This window comes from Passer montanus, unplaced genomic scaffold (genome assembly GCF_014805655.1).
Source record: "Passer montanus isolate IOZ18808 unplaced genomic scaffold, ASM1480565v1 scaffold19, whole genome shotgun sequence".
Lineage (NCBI taxonomy): Eukaryota > Metazoa > Chordata > Aves > Passeriformes > Passeridae > Passer > Passer montanus.
The window spans coordinates 6,568,837-6,592,997 of record NW_024366480.1 but is presented as its reverse complement, the minus strand read 5'-3'; the positions used below and the strand labels follow the sequence as shown (position 1 = coordinate 6,592,997).

Sequence of the window (24,161 nt, the reverse complement as noted above, 5' to 3'; positions counted from 1 at the left end):
CCCACAGGCAGGACAGAAATGTGCATTTGCGCACGGTTGGGACACTCTTTGGCTGCTTTGGCAATGCAGAGGGATCAAGCAAAAGGCTTGTGGTCTGCAGTCAAGCTCCACTTACCACCTGACACTTCTGCCTGCCTGCAGCTTGAGGCAATGCCATGGAAGGTTGCTAGAAAATCTTTTGATGCTCTTGAATATCAGTTGGTTATGGCTCTGGCCATCCCCTCCCAAAAGGAAGATAGCAGAATTAGACTGGCACAGAAGAAAACACCTGTGATGATGATGAGTTGGTTCTTCATGGTACAAGGCGAAACAGAGTGTGGGAAGGAATTACCAGCCAGGAATAACTGGGAATCAGCCCAGGGGTCTCTACAGCCATCAGCAATCAGAAAGAAGGAGGCAAATGGTTTTACACTAATGGAAATTGCAGAAGAACCAAAGGAAGGCAAGCAACATGTTTGGGGCAAATACAGCTAAGTACTTTGACTGGTACATATAATTGCATGACAGAAATAATTGTACAGACCAGGAGTATCACTTGGTACAGAAAAGAAAGACACGAGTCAGGCAGAAAGCATCCATTAGAGGCTATGAAGCATGCAGGTACTTCAGCAAACAACTTCCCCGAGCCGGGGATTGCTGGAAGGTGGAGATTTTTCACAGGGAAAGAGCCACTCAGTGCATGCTCCATCTTTTGTATTATCACTAATTATCCACTACCAAGTACTGCAGGCAACCGAGTGCAACAAACTTGCAATTCAAGTCTGAATTGGCCATTATGAATTGCAGAGGAGAAGAAACCAAACACCGCAAAGCAAACTAGAATACAGGACGGCGCTAAATCAATGTCTCACAGTAAACAAACAAAAACCTGCAGAAAAGCCCTTCAGTCTGTTCCTTAATGTGTTGATCATGCAGCAGAGTTTTCAGAAAATGCAAGCAGCATATGAGATCATTTGACGGCGCAGAGCAAACACAACGTGATCTTCACATGGGTGGCGACGGGAAAGGATTCGGAATGAATTCACACCTACTCAGCCCACAAAGCAATTCAAAGTGGCAGGTATGTATTAACAATGTAACATTGAGCCCAGCTTCAGCAAAGAAAGCATTTGCAGGCATGAGAGCTATGTGAAAAAAGAGGCATTTCAACATTGTATTTTGCTTTATACTCTCAGCATTATGTATTTGAACAAGTAGGGGAAGCATACAAAACACACTTTTTTTCCTTTATACACATTACTAAAAATTACCATGCAAAGACACAGCAATTGTTAATCGTCAGAGTATCAGAAAGCAAACCAAAACCACCTTTTTTTGTGGCCACAGCACATGCAGGAAAATTGCCACCATCTCTCACTCTATAACAAAAGACAACGTCGAACCAGAAGTTTTGATCAGGCCTCAGGGACAAGATGAATAGTATCTAAGTAATTGAAAAATAGCTTATTTTTCTGTGTGGAACAGGCAACCCACACCCTTTTAACAAGATTTATAGACAAAGTTGGAGCCTCATGGGTTTCAAGGGCACATCACAGAATAAAGAGTTACAAAAATGAACACAAACCTTGTGATTATTCCTGGGAGCATGACAGCACTGCTACAGGTAAACCCTTGGAGGATCATTTACAGAAGACATATAGATTGGTGGCTGCCAGGTTAGATCCATGAATTCCAAGCAGGAGAATCCAGAATCCACTTGTGGTTCAAGTGTGACAAGGCATTTTCACTGCCTGGGAGAGAAGCGTTAGTGAGTCCATGGGCAAAGGAGTCAGAGCACTCTCCACACCACACATGGGCTTGGAGATGTACATCCAGGAGGATGAGGCATGGCACGAGCAGGGAAGGAGGTGATGATGATGATGATGATGATGGAGAGGAAAATGGCAGCAATCACACTAAATACATAATTCAACTCAAATAGTCACAGCATATACAATTCATTCTTCTTTTCCTGCCTAAGCCTGTGCAAGGATTAACAGCTCAAGAACATATGGCTTCTCCATGGCTGTATAATATTTTACAGCTGCTTTACATGGTGGAAATAATATGCTCTGCTACTAAGGTTTGTGTTTTGTCAGGGATGAGAATTTCTTGATCTTTCTTTCAGCTTTTTGAGAAGGTGGGTTGCAAGGCTGTACTATTTGCTGACAGATATCTTGATTCTGGACATGTTTTAGAAGAGATGTGTAAAGTAAATTACTATTTTGAATCTCACTATTTTGTTAATAGCTGCTATACTGTTATTTAAATAACTCCCACTAGTTCCATTTTCACAAAAGCTCTTCCAGTGCATTATGCAAATCTACTTCAGTACAATTTTCATGGGTCTTGAAATTTCCAGCTCTGTGATATTCAGCACAGAAAAATTTTTGCATAATGGTTTAAAAGGGATAATGATTTCTATTTCATTCTTTTTTGTCTCATTAATACTGCAGAATTGTATCTATTGCAACTTTACTTATAAGGATGGATGCAAACTGTCCAGACTATTTTAAGGTTGTATCTCTAAAGAAAGTCTTTACTTCACCTGGCTAGAAATTTCTGAAATTGCTTTTTTTATAGGCTATGCAACCAGCACCCAGATCCTATTTCCCTGAAAATTACTGTGAGATTGTCACACATCCTGTACTGTGGAGGATCACATTCCACACTACCATCCTCCCTCCCATACACTGAATTGAGAGTTTTCAAGGGCCAGTGTATCCAGGGGTCTGGGAGCTCCACTGTATGCTCTTAGACATACAGAATACCTTGCTAACAGTGAAGCCATACAAACTTGTAATATTTTTCCATGTAATTAACTTTGTCATAGTATCAATTATTTTCTGTGCTAGCTGCAAGTAATGTATACATCAAAAAAGCTGTTTTATCCATGGACTTTAATTCAGGCAATTGCATTTACATTTCTGATTCCAGCCCTATGCTTGACTGTTTTCAGAGTTGTTTACAAGTCAGCTGCAATATCCCTGGGCACTTAATGTTCCTGAGATTGCTGTGCTATGTGCAGTCATAACATGCATACATTTATGTAGTCAAATTTGGAAGCAAAAGGGCCTTTTAACTTCTCAAAAAGATGGCAGAGCAGGTTGAAAGTTACAATGCTCTTACAGTACCACAGGTTTGTGTGTTCTAGTTCTACCATCTCAACAAACAATCATCAGCACAGCAGACAACCACAGCTCAGGTTCAAATAACGTGCTGTGGATATGCTTGTCACGAGATATGGAAATGCAAATCTGCACGTTCTTCTCCCTTGCCCAGTAAATTATACAGCTTGAAACAACTTTAAGACCTCATTTGAAATATAAAACTAATTTATATGTCATTATTATCTCTATTCAATGCGATATAAATGGGATAAGACATTCTGATCTCACCACTGAAAACTCAGTGAGGTATAAAGGAATTTTGTGAAAGGGGAATTGATAATAAATCATCAGTGATTGAGATTCAGCCAGCAACATCTGAGCCCAGGCAGATACAACAGCCCTGAGGCTGCAGTTCCTCCAGGCAAGTGGGGACCTTTTGGTCTGGCCTTCCTCCTGCAGTGGGCATCCTGCTCTGTCTGCTGACAGCCTCTGCCTTGTCACAGGGGGCTGCTTGGCAGCTGAACACCAGCCCTGGGCCAGAGGTGCAGCAAGCCAGAGAGCCCTTGGTGAGGGCTTAAGACATGCTTCAGAGTGCAAAGAACATGCTCTGTGAGCTGCTAAGCCAGAGAGCCCTTGGTGAGGGCTTAAGACATGCTTCAGAGTGCAAAGATGCTCTGTGAGCTGCCAGCAGATCACAGGGCTGAGGAGGGGAGTCAGTGCAGGGCAGCAGAAGCACAAATCTCACAATAAATTATCCAAACTCTCCTCATGCTCCTTTCCAAATGGAACATCTTCTTCCTTGAGCCACAAGATTTACCCTTGTACTGAGGCTGAAGTGCCCTTTGGGCAAAGTCTCTATGAGGAGGCAAAAACATCTAGAATTTCTCCTTGCTAGGAACACAAACTGGTTCTCAGAGTGTTCTGTAGGGTATAATTATGTCAGGTACATCTCTGTGGAGACACATAACTTGTCAAAGGCAAGTCAGAGACTAGGCAAAATGAGAAATTTTTCCTCATCATTGCCAAAGCAGAATTGAATTTTTGCCTTCCAACTTATAATAATTCAAGTATTTTGAATAATAAGTAGCATTTTAATGAAACATGCAGAAAACATATAGACAGTATAAAATGAGCTTTATATTGCTTGGCTTTTTTAAATATTTGATCTATACACCACATCCTTCATTGAAAACATGTTAATTTAAGCTCTCTTTACTTGAGAGAATTTCACCAGGTACTGGGCACATAGCTTTTAAGAATTTTTGTCTTGCTCATTTTGTACTTCTTATTTATAAATCAGGTTAGCCTATACTAGTTAGGAAATAAAGATCTTCTAAGACACAGGAATATTTTATACTTACGACAAAATTATCCTCCTACCCTTCTGTCAGGAGACCCTCCTGCTGTAAGCATTGAGCTCTGATTTAGTACCATCAGCTTTCTCTTTTCACCCAGGATCTTTAGCATGGCCAAGCAGGTACTGGCATTCCCAGCAGAGCTCCCAGAATGGCTCAGAGTGCTGGGTGGGGATGCCAGCCCATTCTCTGCTCTTTCAGACACTGCAGCTGCTCAGGAGCTGAATCCAGAGCCCTGGTGAGCGCCCACCCGAACAAACAGAAAACGGGAAATCTGTTAATGGCACCTTCTGAGAAAATGCTATCTTGGGCATATATGTTATCATTTCTTGTCATCCTAAGAAGTAAGCAATGCCCCTTCACAAGCTGACTAATAACAGGTTGTACTGAGAATCTATATATAAAGGAGAAACATACTTCAGAACAGATAGGTTGTGAAATACTGCTTACTCATTTAAAAACAAATGGGAAACCCACACAATTACTTTGTTTCTTGGTTTTGTGGAAGTAGGAGGAACTTTTTCAACAACTTTTTACTTTGTGTTCATAAGAGTATAAAGGTTGTAAAGGTACTTTATGTTTTTACCCTTCAGGCACAGCCCACAATGATGATGATACACCCCCTTGGCTGCAGAAGGGACTGAGCTCCAGGGGAAGCTCTGCTGCACCAAGCAGCAGAAGCCACAGGAGACACAGAAGCTGCAGGAGTGGGAGCCAGGGTATGAGCATCCCCAAGAGAGATGGAATTGGCTCAAGCAGGCACAGACGTGCACTTGCGTTGCAGGTGCAATGATCAAAGCATATCACTGGCTGCCAGAAGCCACTGAAGATACAGCTAGCAAATTTCCACTAATTTAAAATACAAATCTTCAATAAAAATGCCATGATTCATTTGGATTTTTGCCATTTAGTGGAAATAAGGCACTTTTAGACTAAAGAAAATGTCGTCACCACCAGATCTCCTGCTGGGAGGCCATGTCTGTGCACAGTGCCAGGGCTGTGGGCTGCTGGAGGTGACACAGGTGTCCCTCTTGCCTGAACTTCAAGCAGGCAGGGTGAACTTTCCACTTACAGCTGTTACAGAAAAAATAATATGTCCTCCAGTATTTACATAATTCAGATTTACATAAACATGTAAGATTCTTTAAAAGGTGTATATTTAAAAAAAAAATCTACTTTTTAAAAATATTTAAGCACACCAAAAGACATTTTTCAGACTTTTCCTGAAAAAAACCTATACCTTGTTTCTATACCACATGGTAATAGTTTTGCATTAGGGAAGGATATGACCTAAGAAAGGAAGGTACTCTTGTATTTTACAAGTTATGAAGTTCATTTTGTTAACTACAGACCAAAGGCTTCCTTTTAAATTTTTGTGTTTAATAAACCAAACTTGACATAATGTACTGCAGTTATCAAGTTTGTCAGCATTTTTGCAGAAGATGAACTTTCTTCTGACAAATGTTGCCAGTCAAATTAAAATAGAGAGCAGCATGATGAAGTGTGTTACTGCTCAGTCTTTAATAAACTACTTGTGTATTCCTGAGTCTCTCCCAGCTTCCTGACAGGGCTACTGATTCCATGGCATCCTTAGGTCCCTGCCTGATGCTAAGGCCACCAGCAAGTTGGTTCAGCTGTCTCCACTGTGGGAAGGAGGTGACCATCAATGCACCCCATGGCTTATTGAGAGATACCATCCAGCCTTTTTTTACACATGCGACGTAAATCTCCAGCTGTCAATTTTAATGTCAACAATAAAAAGAAAGATCTGACTTGCAGGAGGTGAAGGTACCTGGGCTCTTCTCAGCATCCTACTCTGGCAGAACTGTATTTCTTGAACCAGCTGTGGAGGCAGGTCGCAGCTTGCCAAAGACCACTCGCCTCAGTAGAAATACACACGTGCTGAATTCAAGAGCAGACAGCCTCTTGCATCCTTCTGTGGTAGAACTGTATTTCTTGAACCAGCTGTGGAGGCAGGTCGCAGCTTGCCAAAGACCACTCGCCTCAGTAGAAACACACACGGATGCAGACAGCCTCTTGCATCCTTCTGTGGAGTTATCTACCAACTCACTACACCATAAAAACACTTAAATATTAAAGTACTGATTATGCTGCAGAGCATTTAGTAGCCTTGTAAGAAATTGCATGAATAAACATGAAGTAGTTGATGCCCGAGAGGCAAGAATGTGCCCAGGATGATACAAGTATGTTCAGATCCTTGCCTTAAGGCACCAATCTTGGAAAGCAAAACATTTCATTGCAACACCAAATGATCCCTCTCAGCTTTTCCCTTACTGTTTTTCAGGACACATCTTGCCTCTGTGTTCCTGTGCTTCAATGAACTCCCCTGGTCAGCAGTGTTTGAGCTGTTGTGTCTTCAGTAGGAGCACTCTCTGTCAGGAGCATGGGGACGATTTTTGGGACTACAGTGCCTGGGCATGCACACTGTAATAAACACAAGTGTTTTATTCTTTCCTTCCCAGAGATTTAGAGAGGAGCTGCTTGACATTTAGGAGCAGTTACACTACAGTCTTGGTGGATCGAGCAGGAAGGAACATGCTCCTGGCAAGAAGTGGAGAGGAGACACCCAGAAGGGCAGTGTCACCCTGCAGTGACATTGCAACAGGTTTAAATGAGGTGACCAAGCTTTATCCACAGACTGGGGATCTTAACCTTTCAGCTGCAGATGGGGGAGACGCTGGGCAAAGAAAGGAAGAAGAGGAAGGAAGGGGAAGACAAGCAGCACTCCAGGCAGCCACCTCTGCTTCTGTAGAGGCAGCAACAGCTGCTGCCCAGGCTGCAGCTCGTGTGCCCTGGGAAGGACCTCACCACCACTCATGCCCTTTCCCTGCAGGTGGGACTCACAGGCACCACATACTGAGATTCAAGAGGACAGTCTACAGCCATAATTCAGTTTCATACTGAGGTAAAGACATGTCCTCTCCAGCAGACATGGATGACCTTTCCCTTGAACCACCATTTAGATTTATGCCTGTGACAAGCAATAATATTTTCCTAATTTTTTCTGCTCACAATGATACAAAATAGAGTTGGACAAACATAGAAACAAGAGACTGTATAACACAGCTGCCCTGCAATGTTTTTTTATTTTAATTTTTAAATCAATAAGTCCAGAGAGCAGAATAAGCACTGCAGCTACACCCACCGCCAGACACTGGCAATCTATAGGTACAGTAAATTACATTAATGAAAGAAGAACCTAATCAAAAAGCACTAAACTGAGGTTTATCAAAGCACAGTGAAGGTTGTTTTTTTTTTTTCTCTAGTCCAGAACAAACAGCTCAAGGCTGGTGCCTGGCTGACATTGCCAGGTAAAGATCCTCATGATCAAACATAGCCCTCAATAGATAGATGAACAGAGAAATACAGGAGATGAGGAGTTAGTGCCTAACAGTGTGGAAAAAAGAAGCCAAGGAGAGATTTAAACAGTTTCAAAGGATCAAAACCAGAGCCCAGAAGACAAATGAGGCTACAGCATGTTAAATGAGGCAAGTGAGTTTGGAAACATTTGTGTATTTAGCTTCCTAACTAGAGCTCAGCTCCAAGGCAGAAGTGTTAAACAACCACCTGATCAGAATTTGTAAGGCAACAGCATACAAGCTGAAACATGGAAGCTGCATTTAGATGCATGCAATAAAACTGTCAAGATTTTAGAAGTCCTGTTAGATAAATCAGATGCTTTTTGTCTAAATGTGAATCAGTAAATCACATTTCCTTTACAGGAAGTATTGGCAGTATTTCAAGATGTGTTTAACTAATCTCACAATGTGTGGTTTTTTTTCCCTTGGTTAATCTTCTATGAAAAGGAGCTATTAGAAAATCAAAATATTATGGCTAAGTCTTGCTAATTGCTCTTAGGCATAGAAAAGTAAAACCTCTCTGGCCTCACACGTCAAAAATGTGAGAACTAGGAAGAACTTAGGAATATAACACAACAGAAAATAAAAATAAGAGATTGGAATCCATTCCCTTCATGCTGTTCAATAGCCCTCTGTATATACATAGACTTAGTTCAGATCCCAGTAAATTTGGGGGTAACGTCTGACCACATTAGTGGTAGAACACATCTATTAAAACACTTAAACAAAACTCAAAGGAATAGAAATGGAAAAAGGCAGTAGAATTGCTCACTCATCCAGACTGGATGGAGGCACTGTTTGTAGCTGCCCTCACTGAGCACATCCTGCTCCTGCCTGCTGTACTGGATGGATGGCTCTGCTCCAGCTGCATGTTCCAGGCAGGGTCCTCCCCTTGAAACCCTGGGAGCATAAATACTCAAGCCTTGCTGTTTCAGCACAGACCTCCAGTGTTTCATGAAGTCAGGACTTCCACTTTCAGAACAGTTTAGGCACAAAACCCCCAACTTTCCAACTAAGTCAAAACCCAGGAGTAGTCAGGCTTTGGGAAATTCTTATACTCTAGAAAAATTGCCTGTTTTTGGTAAACTAACTCCAGAATTAACAGACTTGGTCTGGCTGTAAGAATAATGCCAGGTTTGTATTTTTATAGAAATATTTTAAAACAACCACAAAGATTATCTGGACATACCTAAAATCAGACAGAAATTCAGTGCAGTGTCTTTCTTAGTAATGATCATTACAGTGATCTCCTGCTGATCCAATCCCACAGCTTTTCCAGGATAACTGGGTGCCCAGAAGATATATATTTAGAACACTGTTGTAGTCATAATTTATGTGAACAAAATACAGAGTCCCCTGACCTTCCATTACATTTATTCTGCAGTATGTACTGCAGGGGAAAAAAGGCTTGGAATTCAGTAAATCATTAAAATACACACATTCTGAGAATATAATGTTTTTAATATTAATATGGTAGAAATTAGTAATTTCCTTCTATAAAATTACAGGTAACAAACAGGGGAGAAAGGGTAGATACACTATGTTATGCATGAGAACTGACATCATCTGTGCTGCAGCTACTGCATTTCATCTTTACAGAGTGCTGAGAAATCAAGAAGTTATATAACTTAATGAAAAGCTGATAGGGCCAGTGACATTTTAAATCCTACTCTGTGAAAATCAATTGCAACATGTGAAGAGAAAAAACCGCTTCAGGAACCAAAATCTCCATCCCATAATATATCCGTATATATGTACACTTTAGAAATAAAAAAGAGCAATAAAACTTTGAAGAAAAAGGGAGTGTGGGAGGGAAGTGGAAGAACAGGCAGAGCAGAGAAGGAACAGAATAATCACAGATCATTTCAAGATACTGTTATGAGGAAGCAAAAAGGCAATTTATTTTGATGGCACCCTTTTGATTCTGCTTATGCTAAATAGTAAATAGGTAACATAGTAGCAATTTACAACATGAAACTTTATTGGAACAAGAAAGCCAAACAATCCTTGCATACATAAAAAAGCATATGATTTTTTTAACCTAGCAACACAAGCATCCTGCTTGGATCAGTCTTTACTTTTCTAAGGGAAAATGGCCACATCAAAAGGATTTAAACCTATCTGTGATTGGAAGCAGATTAGGAAAAGTCAACAGACCTAATTTATTTTCCTGTTGTCTCAGGAAGAAAAAACAAAAGAGAAAATTATACTGACTCAGGAAGCATAAAAGAATCTCTACAGTCCACAAAAATTGATTTCTTAATATTCACAACGATCACTCTGACTTTTTATCCATTCAAATATGGGTCACCACAAAAAGAAAAGATCTGGTAGTTCTCATTTGATTCATATACAAGTGAAGTGAACTTTCAGAAAAGCAAAGCAAAAGAAGACATTTTCTGTAAAACAGGTGTAATGGATGAAAAGGAGCCCATTCAAGGCTGACTCTTGAGCACAGCAAGCTGGCAAAAAAACAAACCTGCCCTACCTGCACAGTTCTTCCTACAGGAAACAAACAGCCTTTTTTACCAATAAAATTTGCGTGATAAGGACAGCTGCTAGCTGAACCTGGCATCTGCTAAACTTGATTTCACAAGAACACTTCTTCCTCCCAGAATTATATTTAGTACCTTTTGGAAACATAAAGAAATGTTCACTGCATTTTGTTCAACCATTTCAGGTTTTCCCCCTACTCAAACTGCAGCAGCAGAATTTTAATGACTGAAAAATGCAGCAGGGCTGTAAGAGAATATTGTACTGCAGCAAATCACTGCTTCTGTAGGTTTCCTTCACTGTAACTCTGATCTCCTAAATCTGCTACAGCACCGGTACATATTTCTGTAAAATGCAGCTCCTAGCAGAGATTACATTTAGGAAAAAAAATAGAAAGGGCTTGAGAACTTCTTAATCAAGCTCTATAGTTACAATACCTAGGAAAAAGCCTAACCAAAAGCTCAAAGGCAGAATTCCCAAATAGTTTCCAGTGCCATCTGACATGATTTATTTCTTTACTTCCTTCTTTTTACCCCGAATGCCTTTGCATTTTAAAGTACCCATACATTCACTGTACCTTTCTGCCAAACTGCCTTCCATGAAACAATTAAATGTATAATTGAGGTCTTCAAGTCATTACAAAGCAAATTCAGTGCCTTTTGGAATGATTGCAGGGAATGAGATGACACAAATCAATTTTATGCCAAGACACATTTTTTGCATGCATGCATTCAATATGCATCACACAACCCCTCATAAACCTGACAGGATGCTTCTCCCACAAAGAACAATTCCAAGATTTTCAGGGAAGGCATTTTCAAAGTTTAAAAATAAAGTTCTCTACTGTGGAATGAGCTCATCAGTCAAATATTAAGATTTTAAACTTTCTACTGGTGGTAGGTATTTGAGGCTAGATTTGTAGACAGCCATGTTGGTCCAAAGAAAATTTGCCTTTCTTCTCTCATTTTGTTCACTAATCATTAGTGGAGCTAGATTGAATGTTCTTTGAGACTCATTACCTCATTTGCATTTTAAGGCTTCTGGAAAGAGACTGACAGGAAGCACTTTATTGCTACCTTCTTGCAGTTGGCATTTTTGTTTATTCATCAGTGCTTCAGTTCACCACTCATACAGATTATTTAGTCACTCATCACTACTCAGAAAGAGTCATTGATAAAATTGTCTTTCACTGGGGGTGACAAAGCTAAAAATTCAAACTGCTGCTTCCAGGTTTTGTCAGAAACTCCAAAACTGCAAGAACAATAGCCCTGCCTTTTACTGCCTTTTCCACTTTATTCTGATACTAAATGTTTAAAAGGTTTCCACACAAAGACAATATTAACTAACAACAGATTTTCACATCTCCATATCTTCACATCCATACAAATGGCCCATGATTCAGGAGTGTAGGCTCAGCAGACAGTAAGTGCTGTCTTTCATCTGGATGACCCAGTAAAACCACAGCAAGTCTCCTGTTTCCCATGCTTAGCTGTCTTCTGATCCCTCCTCATGCTGCAACCAAGCAAACAGCACTACTCTGAAGATCCCCCCCATCTTAACCTCCTTGTTTTTCTCTAATACTTCTCCACTCACAATGATCCACTACCTCCATGATTTTAGGACTAAGGAAACACACACATAAGAAAATTCATAGAACTGAGCTAAGCCACTTCAATAACTATTTTCACGTGGACTCCTCTCTGCAGGAGGTTTTTTTATTTAATTTTTCTCTTTTTAAAGTAGAAAACATGGGTGGAGGAATAATATAAGCAATCAGATATTGGAAAGCTTCCAAGAGCAAAAATGTCAGGAAACTACTGCAGATGCAGTAACCAGTGCTTTTCAATCAGGAATACAAATCACATAAAATCTATTTAAACTAGCTTTATACTAGTTTATAAACTGATAAGATACTAGTTGATGCAGTAACCAGTGCTTTTCAATCAGGAATACAAATCACATAAAATGTATTTAAACTAGCTTTATACAACACTGATAAGAAATCACTTCCATTTTGTTTCTTAGGCCTTTGTTTGAGCAGCAGTTTGAAATGATCATCCCCTGACAGAGGTCTTCATTCAGGATGGCAGAACTCTATCACACAAGGTGTGGCCAAAAGACATGGGTAACCCCTGCCTTGTCCTTTCAAGTTCACTCCCTCTTGCTCTAGTAAGCTGCTTTCCCACCCTGAAGGCCCATTCGAGTGTTCCATGCTTTCTGCAGCCTCTCTTCCCCCCCTACCCTCAGCCCCAAGGAGGTAAACACAGACACCAACCTCCAAGTAGCATCTTGGATGATCATGGCCTGCTTCTGGGCTTTTTTGTTCCTGTTGCTTTTTTCCTCATAAATGGCTTTAAAACAAAAGGTATCCCCTCTGTTAATGTTATGATGTGGATGTGTCTGTATAGACCAAGTGAAATTGTTTTTCCCATTAGCCTGCTTATGAGACAATGAGAGAGCCTTAAAACCAAAGCATGAAGTTGGAAGCACCTTTGTCAGGATGCTGCCAGCAGTCTTAAAGCAAAAAGCCTGCTTCAGAAACTGGGCCCTTTCATACGCCATATACCAAAAAGAAAAGCTGTTTTTAAATATTCCTAATCTCAGCAAAACAAGACCTGCATTAAGAACTGACAGTAGCATTCAAAAATCATTTCTCCATGGTGTTCCTCTAATGCTTGGCTAAAACAACTAATTTCCTAAGTGGCATTCTAAGCAACCACTTGCAATGACACTGATGTCAGCCTTTCCCAGGTCAGGGCCTGTCTGTCATAATGAGACTTTATCTCTTGTCTCTCCAGAGTTCTTGGTGCCTTCACATGTGCTTCATTCAGGAGACTGCTTAATCAGTGCCATGATTTAAAATTTCAGAGCAATTCAGCTCTGAAATGAATAAAGGAGAAGGCTGAACATTTCCTTCTCCAGGTGCAAGTCTCTATTCCCTTTATCATTTGACTCAAGACTGCCAAAGATGCCACATTATCACTGATGAAGCCAACTCCCTTCATCGAAACTGTTAGGCTCATCAAGGAATCACATCAAGTATTTGGGTTTTTCACCCTTAGATACTCTGTGGAGAAGGAAAGCATCTGCTTTTCCCTACCTCCCATCCCATCTCCTGTTCCTCCTAACAAATATACCAGGGACACACTGAAAAGAAAACCCTTGGAGGCAGTTACCTTCCCTCATCACAAGCCATCTCACTTCCACTTCAGTGACTCATCCAGGGCAATCACATAAATAGGAATTCTCCAGCTTCTCTGCAAGTCACATTTTATTTTTCATGTTCTTCGTTTTCACCAGCAGTTGTTGAATGTACTAGCTAGCTCTTAGAGCCATCCTGACACATGAGATGTGAGAATATAGCAAACCCAAAATTTTATCAGAGATAACAGGCTTATGAAACTGCAGTTTTAAAGAAACTTTGCAAAAGGTTTCTGCCTAATAAACCCCATGAATCACACTGTGCAGTTTTAGCGAACAAAAGGGTTTTAATCCTGTTGGAAATTGTGGAACTGCAATATGTTTTGGGGTTTTTTTCTGATTATAGAAAGGATAGAAACACTGAAGGTCATCTCTGAAAGGCAGAATATATGCCTAATTTCCCAGAAGAAAACAAGTTTGAGATATGAACAACTTCTTGCATTGACATTAACTACAAATATAACAGGGAAGCAGAGCAACACCAGGGCTGTTCACAAGTATCTTTGAAGTTCAGAAAGCAGGTGGCTAAAAGTAACAATTGGAAACAGAGAGGCAATATATTCCCATTTAGCTATCATTTACAGGAAGAGTGGATATAAAAGTAAGAACTCACTTAGTTATTTTCCCCATAAGATAATGTATCATTGACAACACTTAAACCTGTTACATTTAACATCATGTAAGAGTGAGCCATCCTTTTGACAAGGGTCTTTTAAAACAAAGCTTCATAAAAAAATAAAGAAGGCATTTAGGTTTCTATTTGATTCATGGCTCCTGTAATAAAATTAATGTTCCAAAGGCCATAACAGTAAAATAATAACAGTAAATCATAATGGCAATTATTTTAATCGTTTTGGCCTCTTAGCTGCATCTTCAAACAAAGGTTTCAATTGGGAACATGCTGATTCCTAGTCTAAATTTTTGTTCTAGAAGTGGCATCTAAGGGACATATATTGTGTTTCAACACTTTTAAAAGGTTGAATTCAAATTTAGGAACTGATATCAGCAATGACCTTATGTTTCACCATTTGCCTTTACCAAAACAGCACTGATCATTAAGATCACCTTCAAAACAAACCAAATCACATTATGTAGCCCGTGGTGTTAACATCTTTGCTATTATAAAACATTACTAATGCAGTTTTGTTTTTCTGCAATGGTATCTTTCTTCCTGTCCTTACAAGGAGAGTACATGGACAGCCTTATAACTGACACAGCCCATGTCCATTTTTCTTCCTAACTTCCACCTTGTAAACTGTCAGATCAAATTTCTTCATCTTGAAATTTATGAAACAGAAGCATAACATTAGAATGGCTCATTTCCTAAATTAAATGGTTAGCTAACATCCTTCTCTGTATGACATAAAGGACTTAAAAAGAAAAGGTGCCCAAATAAGAACTAGCTATTAAAAAAAAAGTAAAAAAATATTGGACTGCTCAAGCTGCAATATTTTCAGTTTGGTATTTTCTAAGAAGCTTTATGTACAGTATTGCTTGCACACTTTGCACACCCAACCCTACATTGCATGGTATCCTCTCTAGCAAGAAGGTTCCACTGCAATTTCTCTTGTTTCTTCATAATGTAAAAGGTACAGAGACGTATGACCAGTAAGGCACTGCCCATAAATGAGATTACACAGTTGGGCAGAAATTAATGTCTAGCAGAAGAATGTCCATTCTCTGTAAAATCCACTGATGGATGCAGACACACCAGAAATCTGATATGGCAATGACATCTCTCCAGTAATTTAGGCAGTGCCTAAACGCAGCTTTCCACTTGGGAACTTACTGCATCACTGGTCAGAATCTTCCCAGCTGAAAAGCTTAAGGTTTACTTCTCCATGCTTGATCCTAATCCTCCACAGCTCCATCAAGTGGGTGGAACATCTTTCTTTGAAAGATGCAGCAAATCCACTGTGCTCAATTCCAGAGCAAGCTTCCAGCTTCAAGACCTTGTGTGCAAGGAAACTACATAGCATTTGAAAGGCTAAGAAGCACAAAAAAGCCAATAAGAGAAAAAAAACCAAAACAACAACTATGTACTGTGATATTCATGGCATGATGCTACAGTTAATTATGTCTTAGCAACAGTTTTAGCATCAACCTTTTGTGGAAATAAGTGTGCATATGTACCTACACTGCTTTGGAAGGCAAAGCTTTATCAAGTGTATTGGCTCAGTTGGTATTTTCCAAATTCAGTAGATAAAAAGTGAAGTATTGAATTTCTTTCTCAATATTTACATTGACATGTTTCCTGTGCATTCAGGAGGAACATTTAAATTCAGGCCACTGAAAAATGTACAAGTTGCCTCCCTGTTCTGTTCTCTGCAGCACAAATCTTTCTCTTCAGCAGTTTTCTCTGCTCTGAAAGGCAATGTGATCGGATGCTGAGCAGTAGAATGGAATTACTATTTCAGGCCATGAATTGCACTATTCCCATTTAGAGGAACATCCTGTGTTCAAAAGCATTGAACAGCCAGAAACACCTATTGAAATCAATGCTAGTTAGTGCTCAGAACCAAAACGAAATATTTTTTTTTCCTTTTGCATTGAATGAAAAGTTTAATTTCAGCATCCAAAATGTTAATTCAGTATTAATCTCCAAACTCATGGATTTGAGTTTGGTTTTGTTCACAGAGTAAATGCCTTTGCCTACATCTATTACCAGATAGTTGCTAACACCTCCACCTGTGAGTAGAAAATCAATAATGAACTGAAAACTAGTAACGAACCAGTTAGAACACAGGAGGGCTACTGTGCCAAACCTCCCTACTCTGCACATCTATAACATCTTCCACTGCTGTTCATCTTCCATGGTCATATATATCATCAAAAACAAGCAGAAAAAACTAAAGACAAAACAGAAGGCACCAGCCACACAAAGTGTAGGCAGCTAACTGGGACACAGAGCAGTTCTGGAAAGTGACACCCACAATTACAAAACCCACTGTCTTTTGAACGACTGAGGCCTAATGGCTGATATGACCAATTTAGGGTTTTGCCATAAATCTAGGACATTAAATAAGGATCCATTCACATGGAATGTGTGGTCTGCCTAATTATGACAAATTGAATTGTGAGTTCAGGATGCAGAGACAGAGGCTGGCAATGTGGTACATGGACACACAGGTCCTGAGCTTTCCTTAGAAGACCATATCCCTCCTCACTGCCCAACAAGCCATACCTGAAACAAAGCTGGGTTGTGACAGGCCTATCTAATAGCAAGCCACCAGTGCTGAGAATCTCCCACAGCCATTTTCACAATGCTTACATTTCCTGCCACTGTTCTTTAACCTTCTCCCTTCTCAAGTTCACAGCTTCATATTTGACCCACAGCTTCCCAAAACACCACCAGCTCCTTAAAGTGTCCTCTAAAGCTTCATGTCATGGAAACCACCCACAGCTGAATGATACTACAGCACACCCAAGCCTCAAGCCTGTCCAGTCAATGGGCACAGAGAGGAAGGATCTACCATGTAATCCAAGCTGATCCCTTCATTCCCAGTGCTCACTGCTTCACCTCGACTCCCCCCTTTGTCCATGGGGAGTGGTATCTGTGTATACCTTCATCCGTACCCCTGCCTCCAGCTCTGCAGAACACCCATCTCAGGAAGAGCAAGCCGGCATCAGCCAAAAAGGGAACAGGCATGCCAATGTGGAGGAGAATTCAGGTAGTATGAAATCTCTGGAGTTTCCATCACTGCTCCTAAGGAAAGGCAGGAGTGATACCTGCATCCTCAAAAGCCTCTGGGAAGAGAGTAAAAACCACTTTTACTCCTTTCACTCCTTTGAATGGACAGGAATACCACAAAAGTATTCCTTCTACCTATGATGGTGGACATACATTTGTTATTTATAAATAGTTTTTCTCTTTGCATGTTCAGTACAGGCGCATCTTCTTTCAGGACAGATATCCGAGATTAGCAAATCTTGACTGCCAGTGGATAAGGTCTAAGTATACATTGTGATGCACCTCTGCTGATACATTTTCCAAACCCTTAGTGCAAAGGAAAAATGCAAGATTGAAAACAAAGCATCACTCTTTTTAATATCAACATTTTATTTATTTTTTCTAAACATGATGGTAAAATCATTAGTCCTAAGCTACAGCAGCAATCTCCCATCTTAAATAAGCTCTTTAAGAAACCCTGACTTGCATCAACAAAGAAAGCAGCTAGGAAAATCCTAGGAGCTAGAAACTAATACCCTGAGTGGGGGGGAAAAAAAAAAAAAAGCAAAAAAAAAGCAGAAATGTGCTTGTGAAATCACTATGGGCTCCTTTGGTGCAAGTAAAGGATGATGACATGAAGACCAGTTCACTCAGCTCAAGACAAAATCTATTTTGACACAACCTACATTAGGGCCAAATTCTTGTACCAGTGTAAAAAGAAGCAGAACCATTTTCCTGATGCAACACTGCACTCATGAGGCTGGAATTGAGGCTTGCATTTCTGTAGGCACACAACAGAGCAGCAGGTGCCAGTAGAGATTGTGGCACGTTTTCCCTTCTGCCATGGCCTGCTCTGATCGAGGCTGGGCTGTAGCCATGATATTTTAGTGAAAAAGCCTCTGCTGGGATTTTTCCTGTCCTGAGGAGCTGAGAGCCTCAGGAAAGAAATGTAAACAATAACTATCTGCTGCTGTGGAAGGCCACAGGTGCATCTTCCACTGGTCCATGTGGATTGTTTTCAATCAGTGACCAATCACAGCCACCTGTGCCAAGGCTGTGAGCAGTCACAGGATTTTTGTTATTGATTCCAATTCTATTCTTGTCTTTGTAGCCTTCTGATCTTCTTCTCTCTGTTCTTTTAGTATAGTTTTAATGTAGTATTTTAATATAATATATAACATAATAAATCAGCCTTCTGATGAAAATGGAGTCAAGCCTCGTGTCCTCACACAAGGGGTCTTTGCCTAAACAACACTGGACTCTACAGCCAGACAGAAATATTCATTGCAACTTCACTACTCCATTCTGCCAGGAATATGAGACTGATACATAACTGCAGGGAAACTCATGGACTTCAAGATTTTAAGCCCTATCTAAGCCCTGGTTAATACCCTTTATTTATTCACCATATTGCTTGGCAAGAATGACAATCAGGCTCATTTCTGGTACCTGGTAGAGCTACACCAGAGAAATAAAGCTAGGCCATAGGTAGGAATGAAAAATTAAAATAAAAGTTTTGTCACTCTGTCATCAAACCTTGCTGAAAGAACTGTCTGTAACTCCAAATATAGGCTGTTCATAAAACTTCCATAGCAGAGAAGCAAACAAAGACAAGTAATAAAACATCTGCCTTTGCAAACCGATAGATAAAATTAAATAACAGCTGAATAAAAAATCTGAATAACCAGGGTTTTTTAAAATTTATTCACCACTTTGTATTATGTGGAGGGTGATATGACCTTTCTATGGCAACACTGTGTGTATTGCATCCCTAAATATTTGGAAGAAATCTAAAAGACTTCACAATTCTACATTTAAACCTAATATTTGCATAGTAAGGGCACATCCTTCTGCAATGGGCAAAAGTTGGTTTTCCTTTAGGCTGACTGGTCTGGTCTGCCTTCCCGTGCACTCCACCAGGTCAGGGAGTTCATTATCTGATGGGTACTGGGAATTCTCAGAACAGTTAATGCTTTACATCAAGGGAACATGAGACTTCCATACTCCATTGCAAGCACAAGCAGAAGCTACATGCACTTGTATGTAAGGTTACGTGAATTAATCCTTTCTATCTTATATTTTTAATTGGGTAGTCAACTAATTTTTTTCAATGTTTCTTCACTTTAAAGTTTCTCTTGATATTTTGCACAAGTTTTACCTGATCACAAATATTATACTGGTTTTCAACAGAATACATTTTGGTACCCATACATTATCACTTTCCTTTGTCTCTATTTTATTTCTCCTACATATTCCATGTCTTAATTCTTCATAACTTTTGTCTTCTTTCTTCTCATTCTTATGTCTCATTTATTTTATTGCATTATTTTTCTTTCCATTTTCCTTTCTCAGTAGACTGCCAAAAAAAAAGTTTGCAAGTACATTAGTTTTACAATGTCCTAACAGTATTTTAGGGATTCTTTAGGAAAAAATCTCTGATGAAATTTTTTGTGAACCTGTTCTCTCTAAAAGAACACTTTTATGCCCTGTCATCATATTGTTTCATAATCATCAGTCAGAGAGCATCATGTGGACATGGACAAATTCTGCCTGCACTGGCGGCACAGAGGGCTCAGACTGACATTACAGGACTTGTCACATGTCTTTTCTATGTGACAATCTAGAACAATCTTGTGGGAATGCACTCTCCCAGAGAAAAGGGATATCAATAATGTCAGAACTGAAACAGTTAAAAAAATAATTGGAGAGGGCCCAGATAAAAGAAAAGGCTAGAATTTATAATATATGTAGACAAAAGTGTCTTTCTTCAAATTCTGTTGCATTACTATGGCAAAGTCCTTCTTTTCATGGCATGTTTTGACAGCTTGCGTCCCAATTTTCCCCATTCCAAATGAAACAGTACCACAAAGTATAACTGGACCTGGCAGCCTGATAGTGTGGCACCCAAGCAGAAACTTAAAATGTCAGCTGTATTCAGGAGTGGAGGGAGAAGGGGCTCTTCACAGAAACATCTCTGCTGGAAAAGATTTAAGAACACAGAAGAGCAAGGAATGTCTTTGTCTACAGTCTAATTGGCTTAATTACACTACTGTAGGACTGCTTTATGAGAATCTTAATTTCACCAGTTTCTATTAACCCTCTAGCATTCATACCTTGAGAGTTAAATTCAAATACTCCTCTCAATAAAAATGTCCAAGAAACAGACCTATTATGATATTTTTGCATTTCAAGATTTAGTTGATTTTGCACCAACTGCATTTCCCATTTTCTACAACTCATCTGGGTTTTTCCAAAAGCCATCACACCAGTCTAACAGTAACTTGAAACACATGGCTACTGTGAGAGGAAAATAAGTGTAATATCTTGGTTTCCTTGTTATTTCATTCCTGGGAATCCAGCAAATGGCAATATTCCATACTAAAGCACTATTCTGAAGAACTCTTTCCTGCTTTCTGTAATTCTTAAGTTTTTTCCTGTGGTCTTTAGCCTGGATCCTATGGGCTGACTAGGATGAGCAAGAGAGGCTGAAGGAACCCTAAGTTTAATGCATTTCACAAGAAGAAATTCATCATTGTAAAAAACATCCCTCCTTCAAAATACTTTTAGATCTCTTGTCACAATTCACATACCATTAGACAGGTCTAACTGTGAGCAGGGATCAAATTTAGATCCAAACTTTAAATAAATTCTGTGCAAGTGAAAAAAGGCCACCTGCACAGACACTTTTGGCAATTAAAGTTGACAAATTATCGCTGCAGAAAGAAGTAGCGTGAGGTCAAAATCTTATCACTGTAGAAAATAATAATTATAGTTTTGCTTTTCAACAGAGAAAAGTGGCTCATGTCTATGCCTATTCTTTGTCAAGATGTCAGCACAAATCTTCCAATTCTATGACAATCAAGTTAGGTATTTCTCTTTTCAGCCAGTGTCACTGTTTCCTTTTTTTAAGAGCAAAAGAGAGCAAGTGGATTTCAAGTGGACCATCACTGGAAACAGGATTTTGAGTGTCTCTTTTTCCCTGAATGTCTGAAATATAAGCTATGGTGGGGCACATGCTGTACATTACATCAGTAAATTACTTCAATTATGTTTAACATACTTGGAAACAGTAAAAAATATTTACCAATGTGTCTTAATTGCAGACATTACATTTCTAGAAGGTGTGAGGAAGATCAATGTGGAAAAATTTAATGATGTTTGACTTTTTATAATGGCAGACAGTAACAAATACTGGGAAAATATATGTGAAGAACTTAAAAAGGTGTAGATTGCTGTGGTGGTTGATCCCACCTGGCAGCCAAGCAGCCACCTAGCTCCTCACTCTCCATCCACAATAGGACATGAGAGAAAATATGAATAATGAGAAATCCTCTGGGTAGAAATAAAGACAGAGAAATCACTAACAAAGTACTGTTGCAGGCAAAACAGCCTCACATAAGGGACATTTAATTTACTGTCATGAAGTGTAAATATTTAATTAATGACTCATCTATTGGGAAAGAAACAAAAGACTTAAAAAAACCCTCTCTGTTCTCTGCCACAACCTTGTTCCAGACCACTTTCTTTGTCCTTTCCTGGTCTCCTCTCATCATGTTTCCCCTGTGGGCTGTACTCAGCACCTTGGGTGATGGCCAGAGGATGAAGGGTCAGACCACAGCAGTTTTTCTTAGTCACTCTCTTTTTCTCACTCTTCTCTTCCACTCGTTTCCTCTGCTCCAGCACAGGCTTTCCATGGTCCCTTTGGAGAGCACCTGCTCCAGCATGGGTTCATCAAAGTGCCACATCTCCTCTGCCGTGGAGCCCCTCCTTCTGCTCTGGCCGTGGCTGCCCCACCTTCCTTCTCTCAGTATCAGTGCCCCTTTTCCAGGCTGATTCCACAGGGGTGCCCCAGGGTGGCAGATGGGCTCAGCTCAGGCTGGGGTGGCTCCTGGCAGGGCTGGCTGGGATCTGCTGTGCTGAGCACAGGGCAGCCCCAGCCTCTCCTCACATCCCAAAGCCCCCTCTGGCAAAGCCTTGGCAGGGACACCAAATACAACTGCTAAGTGTGACAAACAGACCAAAGATTTAAAGTACTGGTAAAAGGCTTTTGTAAATAGAAAGCATGGAGGGTAGTTTAAAAATGCATGCTCTATTTTAAACAATACAAAAACATAGCAAAAACAATGAAATTGAAAGATCTTATGATAAACAATAAAAATACTTACATGAGAAAATTAAGTAGATTTTCGATATTTTATTAATCTGCAACCAATTGCTTAAGTCTGGAGTAGTGAATTTCTATGAAAGGATCAATGAATCTGGAATTGATTATTGTATTGATATCTAACATGAGAAGGATCAGATTATTTTTTTCTGAAATTAAGGTTTTCCTAAAAGTTTTTAAGCTTAGATTTATACTGATAAAATTTGTTATTTTTCAAAATTCTATCATTAAAACATTCCTATAAAGTGCTATTTCTTAGCTTTATCTTTATACTTACTTTGTATAATATATATTAGTAGCAGAAAAGAACTCTAGACAAATGTAGTTGATGGCTTTGCCCATATATTTCTCAAGATTTGGTTAGGAAAATTGTTAAGTTTGAGAAATTGCTTGTAAAACAAATAGTTTTTTCATTCAGGTCTTCTTTTCCCCCATCCCTATTCCAATTTCATCTTGCAGCTTCTACCTTCAGCTAGAAGGGGAGAAACAAGCCTCACAAAGCTGCAGGTACCTAAGTCTGCACATCCTGAGGTGGACTGGCTATGGACCACTAGGCTCCACAGGGTGCTTCTTTCAGAAGTTTATTTCACTGGCTTCTTGTGGAGTTCAAAGCCCATCTGAGCTCCTGCTGCACACATTTATGTACACAATTTGGTGGTGTATTGGAGAAGATCAAGGGATTTTGAAATTCCTCTTGATATTCATTGAAAGTAAAACAGAGAATAGTTGTGGGACACTTTTACTGAAACAACCTAATCTTCCAGTAAATCCAATAGTCAGGCTGTACTCTGACAGTATTTGATGTAAGTAACCAAAGGCATGAAAGCAACTGTGACAACACTCCAGAGTACTGCCTAAAAACACCTATGGAAAAATTCAGGTATTGAACTACTTAATCTGGAAATAAAGCAAACTTCACAGGATTTCAGTGGTGGGTGATTTACATTCTTACGAACTTCCAAGTAGTTTCTCCCATGAAAACAAAGTCTTAAGAACATACCTGCTCCTTAACTTTCCCACACATAGCTAAATCTAATAACCTTAAGCAAAAACACTGCAGACCATAAATCTGGAACACATTTTGGATATCAATCACAATCCTTTGAGACGCAGTGAATCCCTACACCCAAAGCGTGCTTCAACAGTGCACAACTTTCTACACAGTTTCCCAAAGGCCAGAACATTCCGCAGCAGCTGCAGGAGAGGAAGCAGAGGCAGATCTACCACCACTTGGCATGGCATATCCAACCAAAAACTCAGGCAAGGCCCTCCAAGAGCTTTGAAGCTAACAGAGAGGTTCAAGTTCTGGTCAGAGATGTACAGGCAGAGACATGCTGAGGACATGCTGGCAGGCACAGCACACATGACAGCATGTTCCTGGTTCTTTGTTGTTCAGAATCCTTGGCTCTACCTTGGCCTGGCTTGGCTAATAAAAAATTACCAAACATTCAGAAAAATCCCTGCAGCACAGCTGGACTGAGCAGTATGTTTAAGAACAATGACCTGAACCCCATTTCCCAGCCTGTTCAGCAATAGGCTCTTGGAGTTTGATTTGTCACCTATTGTCAGTGACTTCAGAATTGAACAGCAGCTGATATGAATAGACACCATACATGGAAAGTTATCACTTCAAGAACAACTGGCATCAATGTTTCTTCCAGATAGGAAAATGACACCATGCAAGTACCACAGCACTGACCAACATCAACTGCAGTGACACAAACACTTTCACTGACAAACATGTCCAGAGAGCTGAGTGATACACTGTATCAGCCAGGATCAGGCAGATCTGCAAAATTAGAGCTTCTA

The 24,161-nt window shown here is 39.9% G+C and overlaps 1 protein-coding gene across 6 annotated transcripts in view; it reads right to left on the bottom strand.

Annotated features, from left to right (window-relative positions):
* OXR1 (oxidation resistance 1) overlaps nucleotides 1-24,161 on the bottom strand; it is a 260,076-nt gene that overhangs the window by 138,468 nt on the left and 97,447 nt on the right. For 4 of the 6 annotated variants that reach the window (XM_039706075.1, XM_039706068.1, XM_039706073.1 and 1 more), the window contains exon 3: nucleotides 1,565-1,730. The exons of 1 other annotated variant lie outside the window; for it this stretch is intronic. In XM_039706075.1, the coding sequence (XP_039562009.1) occupies nucleotides 1,565-1,623 (59 nt within the window). In that variant the 5' untranslated portion in view covers nucleotides 1,624-1,730. Of the gene's footprint in view, nucleotides 1-1,564; nucleotides 1,731-24,161 lie in introns of those variants that run through there. One more of the 6 variants, XM_039706070.1, reaches the window with a different exon arrangement.